We start from the raw sequence: 20569 nt of genomic DNA, 5'->3' as shown, positions 1-20569 counted from the left end.
GTCTTCTTACTTTATATTTAACATCATGTCTACTGTAACGGTGTGTATGGGGTAGTTAACTATGGTTGTTTATTTTTCTGTAGGTGGTCTTGTGACAGAGTGCATGGGTAGCTCTAATCCACCACCCTTCAAGAAAGAATGGTGATGCCCCTCCAGGTTTAATCGCTCAATGTTGACTCCAAATCCTCTAGTCAAGTCCTTTTTTGCTGGCTGAAGTAGAAGTATTGGGCTAGAGCGTTTTAGATGTAAATTTTGTTGTTTTTGTTGGCGTTAATGCCTTGTAAATATGGATATGTAGCCTAGCCTAACCTTGCATGTCACCATATCAACTATCAATGGGCTAGAGCATTTCAGATGTAAATTTTGTTGTTTTTGTTGGCGCTAATGCCTTGTAAATATGAATATGTAGTCTAGCCTAGCTTTGCACTAGTTCAACTAACAACTATCAATGGCATGTTTATGTTTATGTTTAATGTTTCCCAAGTTTATGTGGTTGAACTCCTCTCTATTGATGGTGATACTACTTGCATGTACACATAATTGACATATGTTGTAACAACTTAAAAAACGTATGTACTTTATAAAAGTCATAAGCAAGCCCAACCTGTCCTTGTCCCTTCGGGGACATCCCATTAAAAATAGGCAAGCCCAACCTCTAAAACTGGTCCAATCGGCCCATTATTTCATTTCTAAAAGGGATATATATATAAATTAGGATTTTCATTTTCTTCATTGTCACTTCACTTCGGTTCTTCTTCGCGCTTTCTCTCTCTCCTCTCTCGTTCTTCTTTCTTAGGGCATGCATCTCGGATCTCTGGAGTGCATGTGATATAATGATGTTTTTTATTTCATCAGTCTTTTCTGTTTTTTGTTTTTTAACACGCAACTAATTTGATTGACCTTTGGTTAAACCAAATCTCAGCACTGTCATGTATTGTCAAATCAATAAAATCATTAATTTTGAAATATAGATTAGGTTGGGTAAGAATTTCTGAGTTTTTTAAATATAGATTAGTACTCTAGATCTAGATCTAATGAATGAGTTTTGTTTGTTTTTGTTACTTTTGATATAATGCCAAATGCAATATTGAATCGAATTTGTAATGATGAAAATGATCCTATGTTGTGTGTGAAAATTTGTTGCAAACATGGAGACTTACTTTCAATGCAAACTTTATGGTCGAAGGACAATCCAGATCAAAGATTTTGGTCTTGTCCACACTATCGTGTATGTACATTTCTACATCTTAGTCTGGAGACTTCTCTTTATTTTGTTTTTTTTTTTTAATTTGAATTTCTTTGTGGTGTGCATTTTAGGAGAATGCATGCAACTTCTTTATATGGAGGGATCGTGAAGATGTTGATATTCGATCCAAGTTCGTTATTCTGAGATTGGCGAACAGAATTAAGGAGTTAGAAATTGATGATGAAAATCATGTTAAAAGAAGTAACAAATGTGTGATGAAGGAGAAGAAAACCAAATGTTGTAACAACTGGAAGCTAATCTTTGTGTTGTTTGTTGTGGTTTTTTTTCTATTTTTAAGCATTACCAAGAAGAACATTATGGAGGATGGAAAATTCATATGTAGTTGTGTACAACCATTAAAATTATCATAGTTGTGGAAATAAAATAAATAAACGTAGTTTTGCACTCCTGTTCCAACATTTTTACTTGTTCTTAACATAACATATGAGTCAAATATTGCTACATATGAGACATATGTTGCTACAGATGACACATCTGTTGCTATAGATGCCTCATCACCCTTATGTAGGTTTGACCATTTGAGGCATATGTTGCTACAAATGACCCATATGTTACTACAAATGACCCATATGTTACTACATATGAGACATATATTGCTACACATGACCCATATGTTGCTACATATGAGACATATATTGCTACAGATGACCCATATGTTGCTAGGTATGACACATATGTTGCTACAGAGGACCCATATGTTACTACAAATGAGACATATGTAACAACATTTGATCAAGTACTTGCTCTTAATATAACATCACATACTATGTACTTGCTCTCAATATAAGATAAAATAACATAAGTGATAAAATAAAACAGTCTTTAATTACAAACACATTATCAAGGCTCCAAGCTCCTAGATACTATCCCAGCAGCCCAAACCCATTGTATTCGACGAACTACATTGTCACACAATAGGGTTTTAGGGTGTTGAATTGTTGTCCTGGTAATCAAATGCTCAATAAATGCAAGCGAATATGACGCGCACGTGACTTTGCTATCATTTGTTACCATGGGTTCCAATTGACCTTTAAATTCCCATGGTTCATTGAGGAACTTATCTGGCAAATGCTTCATTATTCCACTTTGCTTCAACAATTTTGGCAGCAACTCGAAGACAAGTTGTATGAATGTCAAAAACTTGGCATGTTCCATACCCATCAGCAGGCAGTCATAAACATTAATGCGACCCTCGTGCAAGAGGATCTCAAGAGTCACAAAATGAGTTATGTTAATGTTCATGACTGCCAAAACCCTTTTTGCACCAATCCAATTCATACCTCCAGGATATGATCTAATGCCCCTGACATAGTTAATTATATCTTCATCCCATTCAAACTCATTAATTAACTGTGTAAAGCTTCTTCCACCAACTGTTGTTGGCTCCTCACTCATTTCGTCATATCTTAGTTTGAAGTTGGAATAGAAGTTGAGATCCAGGGTTCTATCTGTGGAATCATAGTACTCAGGGTATCTCACATGCCTCTCCCGCATGAGGCTAAGGATTTCATCAACATACTGAAATAAAAAATAATATTAAAGAGTAAAAAAGAGTAATCATTGAAAAGATAAAACAAATGAACATTATAAATTAAAGGTACTAGAAGAGAAACATTACCTAGTCTTCCCACCAAATGTCCATGCTTGTCATGATCCTGAAATCTTCTCCACGAAAACAATGCATACCGTATTCTGCACGCAGATCCTTTGCTCTCGCCAGGTCCACCAGTTTGTTCTTTTCAACTATAGTCACACGCTTATAAACATTCACATGCTTGAACTCCAACACTTCCTCCCCCACGGCCATTGGCAATTGTCCAAAGATCTTTTTCTTTAAATTTTGTATTACCTTGATAAAGAATTTTTTCCTCCTCTTGGCCTGTAGAGTATATGGATGCCGAACATTCTTTGATGGAATGACCTTGACCCCCCTCTTGTTTTTAAATTCATTGACAGCCTGACTCAATGTTTGAAGATACATGATAGAATCTTCATCTTGTTTCTTGCACTTCTCACAGAGGAAGCCAGAGCATCTTCTACAAGAGGTAGCCCCTTGGTCTTGTCCAGCACCAGCACCAGCATCAAACCACGACCATCACCCCCATAAAAAACAACTAATTCATTAACAACTCTGTCTCTTTTGATGGTTCTTGCTCCAGCCAATTCCATTTTAACTCTACCCACAATAGGATCAAATAAGGTTTCAACCAACCCCAGAGTAATTAGATATGGCATTTGCAATTCCTTTTTTGTTGGGACAAGCCATGGATGCATAACCTAAAATATAAACATGAGTCATCCGTAGGAATATTTGGGTCAGATGTTGCCACATATGTGTCATATGTCGCTACAAATAGGTGATATGTTGACACATGTGGGCATCTGTAGCAACATTTGTGTCACATGTTGCAACAGAGGGATCATCTGTAGCAACATATGAGTCATTTGTAGCAACATTTGTATCATATGTTGCGATAGATGGATCATATGTAGCAACATATGAGTCATCTGTAGCAACATTTGGGTCACATGTTGCTACATATATGGGTGTAATATAATAATAACTTACTGCATCATGAGGAGGGTTATAAAGATCTGGAATATTTTTGGCAGTTTTTGTTTTTGATCTCAACCATCTTAATATCCTTGGAGATGAGATCTTTTCTTCTGCATTTACTTGATGGGTCAAATGAGGAATGACTTCAAATGCCCAAGCCTATAAAAAAGGAAAACATGTCACAAATCAAATGTTGAATTATTCAATATAATATAAAAAGATTAAGAATATTTATGTTTACCATGAAAGCCAATGGAAAGCCAAATAAATTATTGGTCTTTGGTCCTAAAGGTTTCAACAAGTATTTGACAGTTAATTCAAAGCTCTGATGACCCTAAGGATAGTTGTTGAAAGCCTCAATATCGTGAGATAAATTCACCCATTTAAGGGATATGTTGTTATTGAGATCTTTGGTCAAAAGTATATTATGTACAAACCAAAGTAAGCACAATGACTCCTTGTGCTTCCTTGGTGTATCCTCGATATTCAGCAAATATATTAAATCGGGATTTTTGAAGCTTGTGCCAACAAGGGACATCAAGTCCTACTCCTCAGTTGACTGTCTTGTTTCTTCTTTTCCTCCTTTCTTTCGTCTCTGTGGTTCTTTTTTTACTATGAATTTAGGGACTGGCTCAGAAGGAGGATGGCATTTTAACCCTGAAACTATGGCAAACTCTTTTCTGACAAAGAAGAGTGGCATGCCACAATAATTAATCAAAACCTCATCATTCTTTTCAGGATTCTAAAAAATGAACCTTCTTTTTAGAAGTTCATAGACCATGGTCATTTGAAAACATGCATTATTATTCTCCGGCAAATCAAGAAAATGACCAAAACAACTATTCCGAAAAAAATCTTCTAAACCATTATGCTTGAGGGTGATTCTGAAGGTGTCGAAAGGTTTTCTCATCGCTGACCTCATAATGCTATCACCAGTAGCATTAGGCTGCAAATGCACAGAAAAAGTGTGTGCATTGATAGTTTTGATCCCATCATCCTCAACTTCATTTTTTTCTTGTTCTTCTTCCTCAACTTCTTTTTGTCTTCCTTTGTCTTCATCAACTTCATATAGTTGTTCTTCTTCCTTCTCAACTTCTTTTTTATTTCCCTCTTCTTCCTCAACTTCTTCAGCTCTTTCTCCATCATCATCTACTTCAATTTTTTCTTTTTCTCTTTCTTCATATTCTTTTTGAGAAAATTCTGCTTCTACTTGAGAAGAAGAAACTGCTTCAGATGCTAGTTCTTCTAAAAGAGTGGTAGTCGAATTTTCATTCTTCTTCCTACAAGTTCTAGTCCTAGGCCTCTTCTGGATCTTTGTATCAATTGTTTCTTTTGTTAATACAATTTTTCTTTTGACAGGAGCCATTATATTTATATCTGCAACCACAAAAATCAAATATTTCTTAACAAAAATAACAACAACCAAACACAACAACACAAACAGCAAATACGATTCAATACCACACATGAACCAACCAACAAACCACAAAACCCTCCCTAAACCCTAACCAACGAACTACAAATTAAAGTTTTTGAAATCAGATAATATTTCAAAAGGAATAACTATCCAACAATCTACAAAGAAATAAATGATAAAACCACTAAAAATGTCCTGATTTAATACTAGTAAGTATTTCTCAAAACCCTAATTAAATTTTACCTGACAAGATATCAACGATAAACTAGAAATATGAGGGCAACAACACCTTGTTGTAGAAGAGGATCGCAACAGATTACCACTGATATTGTAGAAAATATCGCAACAACAACCTTAATCTGTGAAGGAATAATGGAACGAGAAAAAGAAAGGAAAGAAGAGTCAAGAAAACGGAAATTAGTAAAAATAAATTAAATTTGGAATATGAAATGACCTTTTATAGGAGAGGAGAGAGAGAAAAATGAAGCGACGATTGTTTTAAACCTTTTCGATTTTTTCTTTGAATTTTGACAATTCAAATTGTGACATATGTTGCCACATATACCCTTTCTATTGGGGCACATGCAGATAATTATGTGGTGTTTTTAACAACATAGGTTATATATGTTGCCATAGACACCACATTTCTTCCTTTCCATCATATTTGACATTTGTTCCAACAAAATAAAAATAATATTAATAATCATTTAATAATAATATAATCAGCAAAAATGATTAATTGATGACAATATAATATTGCCACATATCTCATTTCTATGACATATGTTACCACATATCTTCTTTCTGTGACATATGTTGCCACATGTATCCTTTCTGTTAGGGAACATGCAGATAATTCTGTGGTATTTTTTACAACAGAGGTTATATATGTTGCCACAGACACCACATTTCTTCCTTTCCATCATAATTGACATTTATTCCAACAAAATAAAAATAATAATAATGATAATCATTAATATTAATATTATCAGCAAAAATTAACACTTCACCAATTGTTTTATACAACTTATCAATAAAAAGGTAATTCACAATGGTATACATAACCATCAATCTAATCAATGGTGGTAACCACAACATTTTCATCTATGAACTTTGCTTTTTTAGGTCTAGGCCTCTGTGGGTCTTCATTGTTACTAACATAGCCACTCCGAGACTTTAAAATTCCATAATTCCATAGGAGCGAAGCATATCTCAAGCGAAGGGATTGAGAAATAATTCCATCAGATGGTATTTATAGTCCATCACTCAAAAACTCAACGTATGCAGCAACAAAAACTCCACAATCACTGCATGGTAGATCATCAATTAGAAAATATAATAAACCTAATGTTAACATCACATTTCGATAGTGGTAAGACTAAAAAAATAATGTGATACTACTTACAGACTATTGCTTGCTTGTTGGGCAATACTAGTAACATGTATGACTTCGAATGGGTGAGATTTGTTCTTGCCCTGGTAAGATTCAAGAACTGACCAGTTGGTTCGGTCTTTTTGCTCATAAAATCTGTTGGATTCAAGGTACTTTGGCAACTTTGTAGACAACTTTTGAATCTCGGCGCACAATTTTATGTTAGTCCTAGATGAGGACATCGAATCATACACCTTTATGTGTCGTTCCTCCAATACAATGACTGCCAAGACCCAATGAAACTCCCCATTACAATTTACAGGGACATAAACCTCATCTGTGAGGTGCCAAGGCAGTCCAGTAGGTATACCAAACCCTTTGATAGTGCCAACGATTTTATTCTCATATTCAGGAACAACACTAGCATTGTCAATGTATGTTTAGAAAAAAAACAATTAGTAGTGGTATATAGATATTTAGAATGACTCTGTTGCTTCGACTTCTTCCGCAAATAGTATAAAATGACATCCACATACTGTACAGATGCATCAACAAGTGATTTCTGTATCAATTTATTTGTATATATTCATGTCTTAATCAAAAGATAAAAGTGGGCATGAATTTACCTCATCAGTCCAACACTTATTGGGTTGAGACATTACGTAGAACCAGTCCTTCTTCTTTGGAAATGCAAATACAAAATCAAGTTGTTTGAACTCAAGATCCGAGCAATTGGCTAAGTAGTGATCGTCCTTGTCTCTTCTACAATTTTGTAATTATTATAAATAAATATTTAGTCGACAACAAGAAGAAATACTAATAAGAATTGAACAACTTTACTTTTTTGCATGATGCTTGTAAAGACTTTCGTTTATCCATTGCGAGAAGGATGCCATTAGTTCAGTTGGACCCTCGTCGTCAATGTTAAAATCTTCAAATGGATATTGTTGCTTCACATCACAACTGACGACTTTGACTTTCTTCTCTTTCTTTTTCTCTTGCTCTTTCGCTTTCTTTTTCACTTTCTCCTTCTTCTTCTCTTGCTCCTTCTCCTTTTCCTTCTCCTTCTCCTGCTCCTTCTCCTTCTCCTTCTTCTTCTCCTCCTCCTCCTCCTCCTCCTCCTCCTCCTCCGCTTTCTCCTTCTCCTTGCCTTTTGGGTTTGAGTGTGATACTGAAGCAGTAGTCATTGATTTTTTTCTTTCACTAATTATAGATAGTGATTGGAAAATAGATTTTTTCAACTTCCTACACTTCAAAGGTTGTGAAATCTTCTTGGATGTATGGACATCAATATTATAAGTCATTTCCTTAAAAATATCAGTGAGTTCTTTAACACGACTAATAAAATAATCATGTTGCTGCTCACAATCTTCGCATAGACAAAAATAGCATTTGATGTTAGAAGAGGAAGCAACACCAATAAAAGATTGAGTTGTTGTCATGGATGAAGCTTCTTGTATCATTTCATTTATAAGGTAAATAAAAAAAGGTTGACAGTTTACAATTGATTATAAAATAATAATGGGTAGCAATTTATACTTATGTTGACACAGATAGATATTATGTTGACACAGATGTACCTTCTGTTGCCACAAATGAATCTTCTGTGGCCACACATAAATCTTCATGTGCCACAAATGAATCTTCTGTTACTACATATGACCATTTTGTTGCCTTAACACATATGTGATATGTTCCAACATATGACAACTCTGTTGGAATATATACCAACATATCACTAAAATGTAGCAACATACGATACATCTTTCAACAAATGAAATATATGTTGGATAACTAAACAAGACTATATTTTTAAAATCATATGAACAAAATGGTCACAAAAAAGCAACAAAAGCAACAAAAAACGATTTTTCACTGAATGTTAACAATACATATACATTTCCTCAAAATTAGGGCTTTTTTGGGTTTGTTGATTTTCTTTCAAAAACAATAAATAATAGGTACCATTACACTATTATTCAATTTTCACATCTATAGAACGATTTATTGTTCATTAACCCAAGAAAAAAACTTAGTATTGTTCGAAAATTGTAAAATCTTTCAAAAAACTAACTTACCCATTTTAAGTCGAACACAATCTTCAGTTCAGAAAGAACAGAGAGTCACGGCCGGAGATGAGGAAGAAGATAAGATAATGAGGGAGAATATTTGTTTTGATAGTTGGATTTTTGGATTTTCTAAGGAAGAAGAAGAAGAAGAGAAGAGAGAACGTTGGTGGAAGAAGAAAGAAAATTCTATTTTCTTTTACTTTTTTTAAAAATGATTTGGATAGAATTATAAAAGTTGAAAAATGAAGTGTTTTTTTTGTATTTTATGAAAGATTAGAAAATTTTGAAAATGTTAATTTGATCCCAGATTTACTTAATTATAAAGTGAATTTGATCATTTCTTGATCAAAGTATCACCAAAAACAAAACTCAAATTTAATTGACACATTTCATTTAATTGTCTCTTGTTTCCTGATTGTTGTAAAATCAGTACACTTTTGTGTTGATACCCAACGTCGACCTTAATTGAAACTTGAAAGTATTGATTTTGCGCTGGCAGCGGGTTAGGTATGGCTTGATTTGTGGCATCCCCTACATAATCGTTAACCGTTAAATGACCGCACAAACTGAATTCTATTCTCATTTGCTTTAATTTACTGTACATACAATTTTGTTTTCTATTGAATTTGCTGCATTCACACGGCGCGCGCATTTATGGTTCGATGCCGTTCCTCAAAGATATAGCAAGGGTTGCCGATGGGTTGTCTTTGGTTGCCAAAGAGGCTATCTACCGGCAACGGCGGAGCGACGGCGGCAATAGCTTGCAATCGTTAATTAAGAATACTCTTCTCTCCGCTACCGATTTTACTGGACTTACCAAAGGCAAAGTTCGAAAGTTAGATAAGGAGATCGATGCAGATTCTGCTGTACGTTCTGATTCGAATAAAGAAAGTGTTGTTTACTTTACTGATGAAAAAACTAGCACGTCTAGTTCTAGTACGTTAACTTCCGAGCCCCAAATTGAATCTCATTTAGAGGTGAAGGAAGTTTCTGCAGCTGAAATTCGTGATAATGTAGAGCCTCCGGTTCAGGCTGCTGGGACGACTTATGAAGGTGATGCTCAGATAGATTCGATCTCTTCTGAAAGCAAAGCTGCTGAAGTTGTTGTTCCTGTTACTCCGCAGCTGAAAAGACAGAGGAAGCTACGGGAGAGGAAAGTGCCGATGACTTCTTTCTCTAGAGCGCTTGGGTAAGTCATCCACTACTACTAGCACTATTTTCACTGGTTGATTGCCAGGACTGCATCTCTGAGCTAATTTTTATTTTCACAAGTCTAAAAAAAAAGAGGCTGATTTCATGAATTTTGTTATTGTTACTGTTGTAAGATTTTAGGTTGCTTTATCTTTCACGTCCGAGCAAAGGATTGTTTAGCTATACCATTAATTTCCATTGTCCTTGCTAGTTTTTTTCTTTTCCTTGCTTGGTACGAGTAAGGATTGATTCCGTTTTACTCTGCAATCCCTTGCCGCTTGTTATGTTCTTTTAGGTGGAATTTAAAGTTCCCTTAGTTACTTCCTGATATCCCTGGTTAGTTCCCTATGTCAACTGCACTCATCTCTGTTAGGGAAGTCAAGGACATTTGAAAGTAGTTTCTTCTATTCAATACTTCTTATATGTCTAGTGAACAATTTCATAAGTCATGAATGCATGTTTGTTTGTAGTTTTCCTTATGTTGGTGTACTTGGAGGTTTATTTTTGTTGCTTGTTGTCGACTCTAGACAATATTATAAGCTAGAATTGAGGTATACTATGTAGGTCAGATATTTTAGACACTTGCATGTGTAACTTTTTTTATTAACCGTGATGTCCAAATCAGCTTGCACACACCTCAACTAATTACACCGGGTACCTGGTACCTCCAATCATTACTAGGTAATTCTGTCTATCAAGGCTTGGACAGACTGGAAGAAATCACCAAGTATTTTTGCTTTTGCTGGGATCTGAACCGGAAACACTCATAATTCTCAACTGCATGTGTAAATTGTCAGAGTCCATGCAAGCCATTTTCTTTGCTTGGAACTAAATCACAGAGAGGCTGAAGATTTTGGTTACTGCTATTGCATTAATATTTTAGGCTGTCATAGTATTCTGATGCTAGATGTTTGGAAAAATATATAGCATACACTTAAAAAAGATCTCTGTACTCTCTTAGTTGTTCATTCTACTACTCACTTTGGTTTCCTCTTTCCTATTTGCGCTGGAAACATGAGGTCTCATTCTAAAGTTAAGGCTTTTAGAGATCTTTGGTTCATTGAGTACTTATGCTTATATAGCTTTGAAGGGAGGGTATTAGAGGTTGTACTCTTGTTGGTGCATTATGTGCAGGCAAATCAGTGACTGTCATGCATCTTTATCATATTATGTAATTGAAAGGCTTTTCCTTAAAGGAAGAAACAAGAACTGTGCCTCGATTCGTGGCTCTTAATGGAATGGAAAAATATACGTCCACAGAACTAGGCTGAATGATCACTTTCTTGTATATCAAAATTTTCTACTAAGCTTGACATTTCAGCCTTTCTTGTTATCCCTATCAATTTTTACTTTAATTAATAATTTGCATGTAAAGAACCAAGATGCACCAGAAGTTGCTAGTATCAAGAACATCACTTTCTCTGTTCACATGACTTGGACTCTTAGCTTGAAGAAAACCTTAATTTTGAAGGTTTGCGGGCCTTGGAGCTGGTCTTGCTTGGGGTACACTTCAAGAATCTGCCAAGAGGCTTGTTTTTGGTGCACCAAATGTTCAAGGCAATCAATCTGCTGTATCCCCCTATCTGTCTGAGAAAAATGCAGAACGTCTGGCTCTTGCATTATGTAGAATGCGTGGAGCAGCCCTAAAATTGGGGCAGATGTTAAGCATCCAAGATGAATCTGTGGTTCCGGCTCCGGTAAATATTTTGAGTCCCAAATATGCCTTGTAGTTATTTTCTCTTGCTTGTACTCCCTCCATGTATTTTGGCTTGTTATAGTTTAAATGTTGATGCATTATCTCATGAAAAAACTTAAGCGGTAGGGAAGCTTTGAACTCGACTTAGTGCTAGAGGTTTCTTATGACCCTAATTTACATCTAATACACTTCCCACACTTAGGAATTGATCTTAACTCATATATACAATTAGAAATCATTGGGTTTAGGCCTATACACATGCAGAGAATGGTTCGGGTCTTAACTTTGAAATTTTTAGGGTGATACATTTCCACTCCCTTTTTTTCTTTTGGTGCACACATAAAGTTCCTTGTTGTATAGACGATTGGTGGAGTTTGTAGAAAAACATATTTTATAGATTCTTTGCCTTTCGGTATACTCCATGATACGGCTGCTTATGACCATGTTTATGAATGAAAATACATTTGCTTGATCAAAATCAAAACCAAAAAAAAAGGCTGCCTCTTTAGCAACTAACCATGTATCACTTTTACATGGAGCTTTAGATTTCCGTATTTGTTTCCATGGTCGTGGACTGATCTGTTGCTTTTCTCTAATTTGGACTCTGTTGTGTTACTTGTCAGTGTATAGGCCTCCACTTTGTTCCTTCCTTTTCAGTCTATACTTCTCATTAGAGAGACCCTGAAACACCTAATTACACTGTAAAATATGAAAAATCCTGCTTTGTGAAAATATTTAACTATTCTAAACAGCAGCAGCTAATACCTAGAACTTGCAATCCATGAGGTGTCCTCTATTTGCACATGTAGCACCAACTTATATGGAATCATCGTCTTTTCCTCAAGCTTTCAGATAGTGAATTAGAGTTCAGTGTCACTGTCCAACAAAGAATGCATTTCCACCCACACGTTCATAATCCAAATTATTTTATGTTAAAGCTCAACCTCCTTTTCAGTAAGACCTGGTAGAAGGTTTTAGCTTTGAACATACTGTTTGTTTGCTTGCTTTGCAACTTGTCTGCAGCTCTTTTAAATGAGCCAATGTGTTTATAGTTGTTCTAGTTTCATGTTAATACACAACTGGGTGTTAAAGAATTACAGTTATTGGCTAAAGGAGAATGTGGACTATTAGGTGATATTTCATAAAAATGTCATGCATTCCGGTATATGTCTTGCACGTCTATCCATTTGGGTTAAAAAAGATTTCTGGTTTCTTCCAGATCTGCAAGACACAATAGGAGACAGTATAGATACTTTGTTTTGATTATAATAATCTGAGAGCCTTCCTCTGTAGTTTATTAGAATTGCATTAACCTCTCCCACTTTGTTAACTCATAATCATTATTTTTTTAGTTGTTGAGAAAAATTAGACCTAACTGGTAATCGGAGTGGTAAAATATGAGAGACATTTTGCTGTCAGTTCAGTTTTCTTTCAAAATGACCTTTTTCTCTTTCCATTTTTTTTTGTTTTGGGTTGGGGTGGGGTGGGGGATTGAGGTGGTGAACATGGTTGAGATGGAGGATTCTGACATTAATCTCTCAAGAGTAAAGGAGAATATATCAAGTTAAAAAAAAAGAGTGAAGGAGAATATATATCCCACAAGTGAGGTCTGGGAAGGTAGAATGTACGTAGATCTTACCACCACTACCTCGTAGAGGTAGAGAGGCTGTTCCTGAAAGACCCTCGGCTCACGTGCAACAAATCCGAGTACATAGAAGACCGAGACAATGCCGAAAACACAACAAGTAATTATGAAAACATAGCAAGTATCAACATAATAGTGCAATAATCGAAATATCAACACAAACACTACAATAAACTAGTATAACGACAATGACAAATACCAACCACTCTAGGCAAAACAACACTACACTACCTACTAACCTTCTACCCTAATATGTGTCCCCCACACCCTCCTATAGAGTCATGTCCTCGGTAACTTGAAGCTGGGTCATATCCTGTCTTGTCAAGTTTAAAGTAGTGTGTGACAAAGACCTTTTGTCTTTTTCTTTCTGTTTTATCTACCCTATGCAAGTGTCTTTCTACTTCTGACAAGGTTGTGGATTTCCACCGATTAATTTGTATCATTTTTGTTTGCTTTTGGTATGAATTCTCTGATATGCTTGTAGATCTTAGCTGCTTTGGACATTGTCCGTCAAGGTGCAGATGTTATGCCTAGAAGTCAGCTTACTCAAGTATTGAGCAGTGAATTAGGTCATGATTGGTCGTCGAAGTTGAAGAGTTTCGATTATGAGCCGATGGCAGCAGCAAGTATTGGACAGGTGATCTTTCAACTAAATCACCATGTTGTTCTCTTGTTTCTTAGTTGCTTGCTTCTAGCCTACTTTATACTGCAGATGCTGCTTACTATCATCTTTCTTGTAGGAGATGTCACCATTATGGTCATAACGTCTTTTTTCCCTCAAAATGTTCTCATAACATTAATTTAGAGGAATACTGGTAAACTCGTTGTGTTTCTATAGTTTAGGATTATCAACAGTTGAACAATTTTTCCTTCAACTTTAGTCATTCTTATATTAATTTGTCTAAGAAAAATTGCAAACAAGTTTTATAATATACTAAATCATATAATCAGTTTTAACTTTGCTTTTAAAATCATAAAATTCATTTTAAGCAACTCCTTATCTTAGTATTAGAACAGCTTAAAGTGCTATTTTTTTAATAAAACGAAGTATCTTAAAGTACTATTTCTACTTCTATCTTATACTTGATAAAAGTGAAAAGTTTATACATTTGCTTGAAAGCGTTATTCATTATATAAAATGTTTAGTTATCTAGGACTGTGCCTAGGTATTTACAGCTTTAGCGACATGCTTACTACTTCTAACCAATGTCCAGGTCCACCGGGCTTTCACAAAGGACGGCATGGAGGTTGCTATGAAAATACAGTACCCAGGTGTTGCTGATAGCATTGAGAGTGACATTGAAAATGTGAAACTTCTATTAAGTTACACAAACTTATTACCAGAGAAGCTGTTCCTTGACAATGCTATGAAGGTAAACTTATGTGTTTTCTACATATCATCCCTGCATTAAACGTTTCACCCATGGTTCGTATAATTTAAAATAAGGTAAGCGAATGTGACCTATTTAAGTGGATCTACTAGTCTTAATGAGGTGGACCTTGAAAATGTTTTGAAGGTAAATTTATCTGTTTATCAGTAGAAATTCTGGCATTTGTCGTGTCACCTGCAGCTCTTAGAGTGTAACTTATTTTTTACTTTAGTTGAAAGAGGAGGATATGGTGGAAGTTCAAGAGGACGGTGAGATCTATATGACTTGTTTGGTTACGAAGTAAATAAATATGGGAATCAAAATTAAAGGGAGATATTACCATTCGATTTCAACCCAAGACTAGTCTGAAAGATCATGGAGAATGGAGTGAATGACTTTCATTTCCCTTTACTGTAAGGTAGCTGATGAATGCTCACTTAAGTGAAGTGAAAATTCCTCTTCCCTGTTTCCTGACATGATACTGATAATTACCTTAAAGTGGAGGCACTTCTCGTACAATGCTACTTTTTTTTTATGAAGTTGCACAGTTGAAGTGCAATTTGGTTTCCAGTTCACATTTGGAAGCAGTACCCTGCAAAGACACTAATTTGATGACAACATGGTTTCATGCTCTTTATACTGCAACTTCAATGAAATATGTGTTTTATTTGTCAATCTCAGGTTGCCAAAGAAGAACTTTCTCGTGAATGCGACTATGAGCTGGAAGCAAAAAGTCAAAAAAGATTTGGCATACTATTATCTGGCGCAAAGGGATTTTATGTTCCGGTGGTCATAGATGATTTGTCAAGTAAACAAGTACTGACTTCAGAACTTGTTCCTGGTAACTGCTTTAAACTTTAGGTTACAGTTGCTCCAGCTATTTTCAATGTTAAGAAAATACCAAAAATTAAACATTACAGTGGGTTTCCTTCCATCACCTGATTTATTTGGCGTCGGATCCATCAGATAATTTGGAGTTCATTCTGTAATTTATAGTGCTCTGATTATCTTTTGTAGGAATTCCAATTGACAAGGTGACGTTACTGGATCAAGAGACTCGGAACTATGTCGGAAAGAAATTGCTCGAGCTTACTCTGATGGAGTTGTTTGTTTTTCGCTTCATGCAGGTACATTTTCATTACAATACAAAATCAGTGGGTACAATTTCTAGCCTATTAGTACTATATAAGATCCATGGATACAATTTCCTTCTTGTTCTAACTTGTGTATCATTAAGTGATATAATCCTCCCATTCCCCATAAGAAAGGTTGCTCTGGGAGCAGTCCAGGAAAGTCCCTGTAGGCCATCTACGGGCTCGACGTTTTACATATTAGTCCCTGGTTTATGATTTCTTCCTGATCTGTACATTACTTGACAAATATAACCATACCATGTTATGCGAAACAAGGGAGCTGAGAGAGTATCCCGCTGAGCAAGGAGGTAAGACCATCATGCATAGGTTCACATTAGCCCCTATCTCAATCCACGTGGCTCTTATTTCAACTGCAAGCTTTAGAAACACACTGGTAATGGTTTGGGCATGTGAAGAGATGTGTGGATGCTCCAGTAAAGAGGTGTGAGAGACTGGATATATTAGGATCAAGGAGAGGCAGAGGTAGGCCGAAGTATTGGGAGAGGTGATTAGGCTGGATATGACGCATTTTCAACTTACCGAGGACATGACCTTAGATAGGAGGGTATGGAGGTGGCGGATAAGGGCCGAAGGTTAGTAGGTAGTTGAGAGTTGTTCTTATTACTGGCCTATTCATGTCTTTGGCTGGGTGGGAGTTTAAAGCTCCGTGGTGTTTGCATATTCATGTAGTCTTTGGTTTTGGGTTTCTCGTTATCATTTGTGGTTTACTCTGTTTAGGTGACTGCACCCTGTTGTTATTGTTACGGTTCCTTGCATATATGCTTCACATTACTTCGCTATTAGCTGTCATGCTTTACTTTTAATTACTGCTTTGAGTTGCTTGAGCCGAGAGTCTTTTGGAAACAGCCTCTCTACCTCGGAGAAGTAGTGTTAAGGTCTACGTACACTCTACCCTCCCCAGATCCCACTTTATGGGATTACATTGGGTTTGTTGTTGTTATCTCAATGATCTCTGAAATTGTAGTCATCTTATGCTCACTGTTACAACATTTTATTTAGTTCTTTCGAATACTAGGTTTTAGCTTAACATGATTCAGTATTGGTTGGGAACATAGGGAAGTGAATAACCAGAATAGGTGAGGAAGTCTTAATACTGTGTATCCCTGCCTGAAATCTAAGTTGCCAGAGAAGGAGAAAATGGAGTTTTCGGAGAATTTTTTCATGATAAGCAAGCACCAACATAGCTGGTTGTCCATAATTGCCAATTGGAAGAGGAGCTGGACAACAATAATGATGTTGCCTCAGAAAAACCTCTCCAGGTATGCAAGAAGGAGACTGATCTTTCTTTTTTACCTTGGTGTGGGGAGGGATTACATGCAAGGTCCACAGAGAATACAAATAGTTTTTTTTTATTTTTTAAAATAACTTAATCTGTATTCTCTGTGGACCTTGCATGCATCCCCTCCCCACACCAAGGTAAAGAATTAATGTCTTGAGGCCAGGCAAGCAAATAGGAGCTGATCTTGAAGGGGTAGCAAGGAAAAGGCCTTTGCAGTCCTTGTGAAGATTGATAAGGAAAGGGCAGAAAGGAGGAGATGCATAGCAAACACATCCACAGATAGTGCTAACAAAAAGGTTCTGGGGAACTTAAGAAGCTGGTTTTTGATGTTGATTGATGCTATCGAAGAAAGGAACAAGGGCAGGCACCACACGATAGACGACACATGAAAGTCAGTTTGGTCAGTTGGATTGTGCATGGGTTAAACAGTGACAAATGAAGGGCTGACCTTTGCTGCTTACAACTTGCGAGAGAAGCAAATAGAGAATTGAGGCATGACAATCTACAGGGGAATCTGGGACAATAAATGGGCAAATTTTGCATGTTGTAATAACTACAATTCGCGGAAGTAACAAGAATCGAAATAGGAAAGCAAGTACAGATACAAATTTAATCTAAAATAGGCAATAATTAAAGATATAATTCAGTTACCTCCTATAATATGATTCCAATAAGCACCTAATCTATAGAACGTGACACATTGAATCTAAGTTAGGCAACAATTGAAGGAATGACTTCAAAGACCATTTATCTTGGAAGAAGTAAAGGAAGCATTGAGAAGCTATGATAGTGACAACACTCAAGGCCTCATAATATGATGGCATTTTACCTGAAGTACTGGTAATTGCAAAGGAGTATACGATGAGTACTTTTAAAAATAAATTTATTATACATAAAGTATAATGAATACATCAATGTTGATGATGAAGTTGAAAATGATACAATACCTTTGGAACCAATTACGCGTAAGGAAGCACTTATCACATTTAGAACTCTTCACCATTTTATGGTGCAGTTCGAAAAGACAACACCGGAACTTTTGGATGCAATAAGAAAAGTTAGAGATGAACTTCAACTACATTTAAATTTTAACAATAAATAAAACATAATAGAATCATATTTCACTAAAATGTCTAAGATATATTTGCACTTTTAGAGGATTATTAATTTATAATATTAATGGGACCATATATTTATATAGGGGTCGTCTGAAAATATATTTTTCATTTTGAATCAAAATGAGTGATTTTTTTCATTGACCCAAGTCGGGACCGGAGGAAAATATTATCTCAGAGAGATTATTAATTTACCGAGTATTAGTTTAGTGAGATTTTACCGTTTTAGTTACCTTTTAGAAATACAATTCCACTATAAGTATTTTCTTTAGAGGAGCAACTCATATCCTACTTTGCATTTCGAAGACTTTGTAAGTGTAAGTTTACTTATTAAGAATCATGTTTTTCATCATTAAAGTTAAAACTTTTTAGGTACAAAATTTGGAACGGTAAGTGTTACTATATGATTCTATGATACTAGTATCTTCTTTTTGCCCTTAGGATGGGTTTGTGTTGAAAGAGTTTTTGTTGATAAACTATGTGGTGGTATGGGAATGTGGAAACTAAACCTGAGAGCAAATTTGCATATCTTTTAAGTGTTGATTAAACAAATTTGCATATATCTATATATGTATAATCTCTATCCATCAGAAAAGAAGAAACAAAGGAAAAGGAAAAAACTACTAGTATAAGAATCACGAATAAAGCTTCCCTCTTCTCCCCCCTAATGTTGACTTGTTTGAAGCAGACCGATCCTAACTGGAGCAATTTCCTCTATGATGAGTCTGAAAAAGTAATCAATCTCATTGACTTTGGAGCAGCTCGTGACTACCCCAAAAGCTTTGTGGATGATTATCTTAGAATGGTAAGATGTCTTTGCTTACTTGAATTGCTGTGGAATTTATTTTCATCTATTTACAAGTTACAGTTTACTCACTGGACAGCTCAAGGGAAAGCTTAAAATAATTATATGGTTCAGCCAAATGACTAGTGATATGTCTTTACCCCACTTTGGAACTATCAGATCTACATAAAAAGTGGTGCTCAAGTTGTAGTGGTCTTATCTCTGATCTCAACTATTGTTTATTGGCGTCTGAAGCTTGCATTTTTTTTGCCAAGTTTCTTAAAAGATGATATATGAAGCATTCTTTTATTGTCATAAGCTACCAGTACCTTTCTCTTGTAAAAGCATAATCTTCTCTTGCAAACTACAAATTTAAGATCCACTTTGACTTTAGCTTTAGTTTGTAATACGTGGTTGACATTGAGTCTTTAGACCTAGATGAGCACACTTTTGTATTCCATTATTCTTTACTCTGGGATACTGATCTATCACCAAAATCAGGTTTTTGCTTGCGCAAACAATGACCGGGAAGCAATAATAAAGTTGTCTCAGAGGCTTGGTTTCCTCACAGGAGAAGAATCTGAAATAATGATGGAGACACATGTTCAGGCAGGTTTTGTTGTGGGATTGCCATTCTCAAAGCCTGGAGGTTATGATTTTCGAGCTAACAATATTACTCAAAGCATTTCAAATCTTGGGGCTACGATGCTGAGGCACAGGCTGACACCACCACCTGAGGAGGCTTACAGTCTTCACCGTAAGCTTTCTGGAGCTTTCCTTGCTTGCATAAAGCTTGGGGCTGTGGTGCCATGCAGGGAGATCTTACTTGAAGTATACAAGAAATATGAGTTTGGCGAACATGATAGTGAAAGATTGGCAAGCGGATCAGAGTAATGATGGAGATCCGTCTTCCGCATTGTAAACTGTCCATCGGGTTCAAGGATGAGACAGAAAGTCCTTAAGAACGAGAGAGTCAACTAAAAGCCAACGGTGTATTTGCTGTCCCATTGGCTATGCCTCCATTTAGTGCAGCCTATTGATTTAATGGTCCTTCTAGCACAATTTGCTGAAGTTCCGTTCCTGCTTTTCAGGAACTGAAGAAATCTTTTTTGGAATAATACAATTTGAAATGGGGAATGAAGGTATACAAATTTGAGGTTTATGTAATTGTTATAGGAAAATTTAAGAGAAATAATTCTGAAAAATGTACCGTGCACTTTTAGGCATTTTTTTGTCTTCAATAAAAGCAGTATTAGTTGAATTACCTCAAATGGAATGGTTTAACTTTTAGTCATATCCCAAAGTCAAAATGCAGCCTAAAATTGGTTTTGGTTATATGTATATTAAAATATGTTCCCTAATAAACACCTATTAAGAAAAATATTTAAGGACATAATTTAAACCATATTTTTCATTATTGTCCTTTTATGAAATCATAAATCTAACTTTGTAATTAGTTCAATTTATTTCCTGAAAAATATAAAACTTCAAGAAAGAAAAAGGCAAATATAGAAAAATATGTAAACATTTATCTTGAACTTTTAAACAATTTAATTATTTTGAACAATGAATAAAGTTCTACAAATTTACTTACTACGGAATAAAGGGAGTATTTATTAATGTATGTAAAATAGTGCATGCATATATAGTCGC

General features: G+C 35.6%; 1 protein-coding gene and 2 pseudogenes across 1 annotated transcript; 1 reads left to right on the top strand and 2 right to left on the bottom strand.

The window, feature by feature from the left end:
- Nucleotides 1–6313: 6313 nt before the first annotated feature.
- Nucleotides 6314–7147, bottom strand: LOC125810451 (uncharacterized; annotated as a pseudogene).
- A 59-nt stretch (nucleotides 7148–7206) lies between these two features.
- Nucleotides 7207–7800, bottom strand: LOC125810450 (uncharacterized; annotated as a pseudogene).
- A 1365-nt stretch (nucleotides 7801–9165) lies between these two features.
- LOC125810586 (protein ABC transporter 1, mitochondrial) lies at nucleotides 9166–20180 on the top strand. The gene is made up of 8 exons (XM_049490061.1): nucleotides 9166–9871; nucleotides 11345–11570; nucleotides 13699–13851; nucleotides 14429–14587; nucleotides 15266–15425; nucleotides 15602–15711; nucleotides 18821–18937; nucleotides 19418–20180. Exons 1-8 carry the CDS (start codon nucleotides 9345–9347, stop codon nucleotides 19808–19810), a joined length of 1845 nt encoding a protein of 614 aa, XP_049346018.1. The 5' UTR covers nucleotides 9166–9344; the 3' UTR covers nucleotides 19811–20180.
- Nucleotides 20181–20569: the final 389 nt, after the last annotated feature.

The sequence above is a fragment of the Solanum verrucosum genome, unplaced genomic scaffold (assembly GCF_900185275.1).
Source record: "Solanum verrucosum unplaced genomic scaffold, falcon-dt-bn FXZP01000118.1, whole genome shotgun sequence".
Taxonomy (NCBI): Eukaryota; Viridiplantae; Streptophyta; class Magnoliopsida; order Solanales; family Solanaceae; genus Solanum; species Solanum verrucosum.
Note: the sequence above shows the minus strand (reverse complement) of the source record. Positions and strands in the feature narration are given on the sequence as shown.

Excerpts from the sequence above, each read along its gene's own strand:
- LOC125810586 (XM_049490061.1), top strand. The coding sequence starts at position 9,345 with ATGCCGTTCCTCAAAGATATAGCAAGGGTTGCCGATGGGTTGTCTTTG. Across the intron at positions 14,588-15,265 it reads TCCTTGACAATGCTATGAAG|GTTGCCAAAGAAGAACTTTC; the intron begins GTAAACTTATGT and ends TGTCAATCTCAG. Across the intron at positions 18,938-19,417 it reads TGGATGATTATCTTAGAATG|GTTTTTGCTTGCGCAAACAA; the intron begins GTAAGATGTCTT and ends CACCAAAATCAG.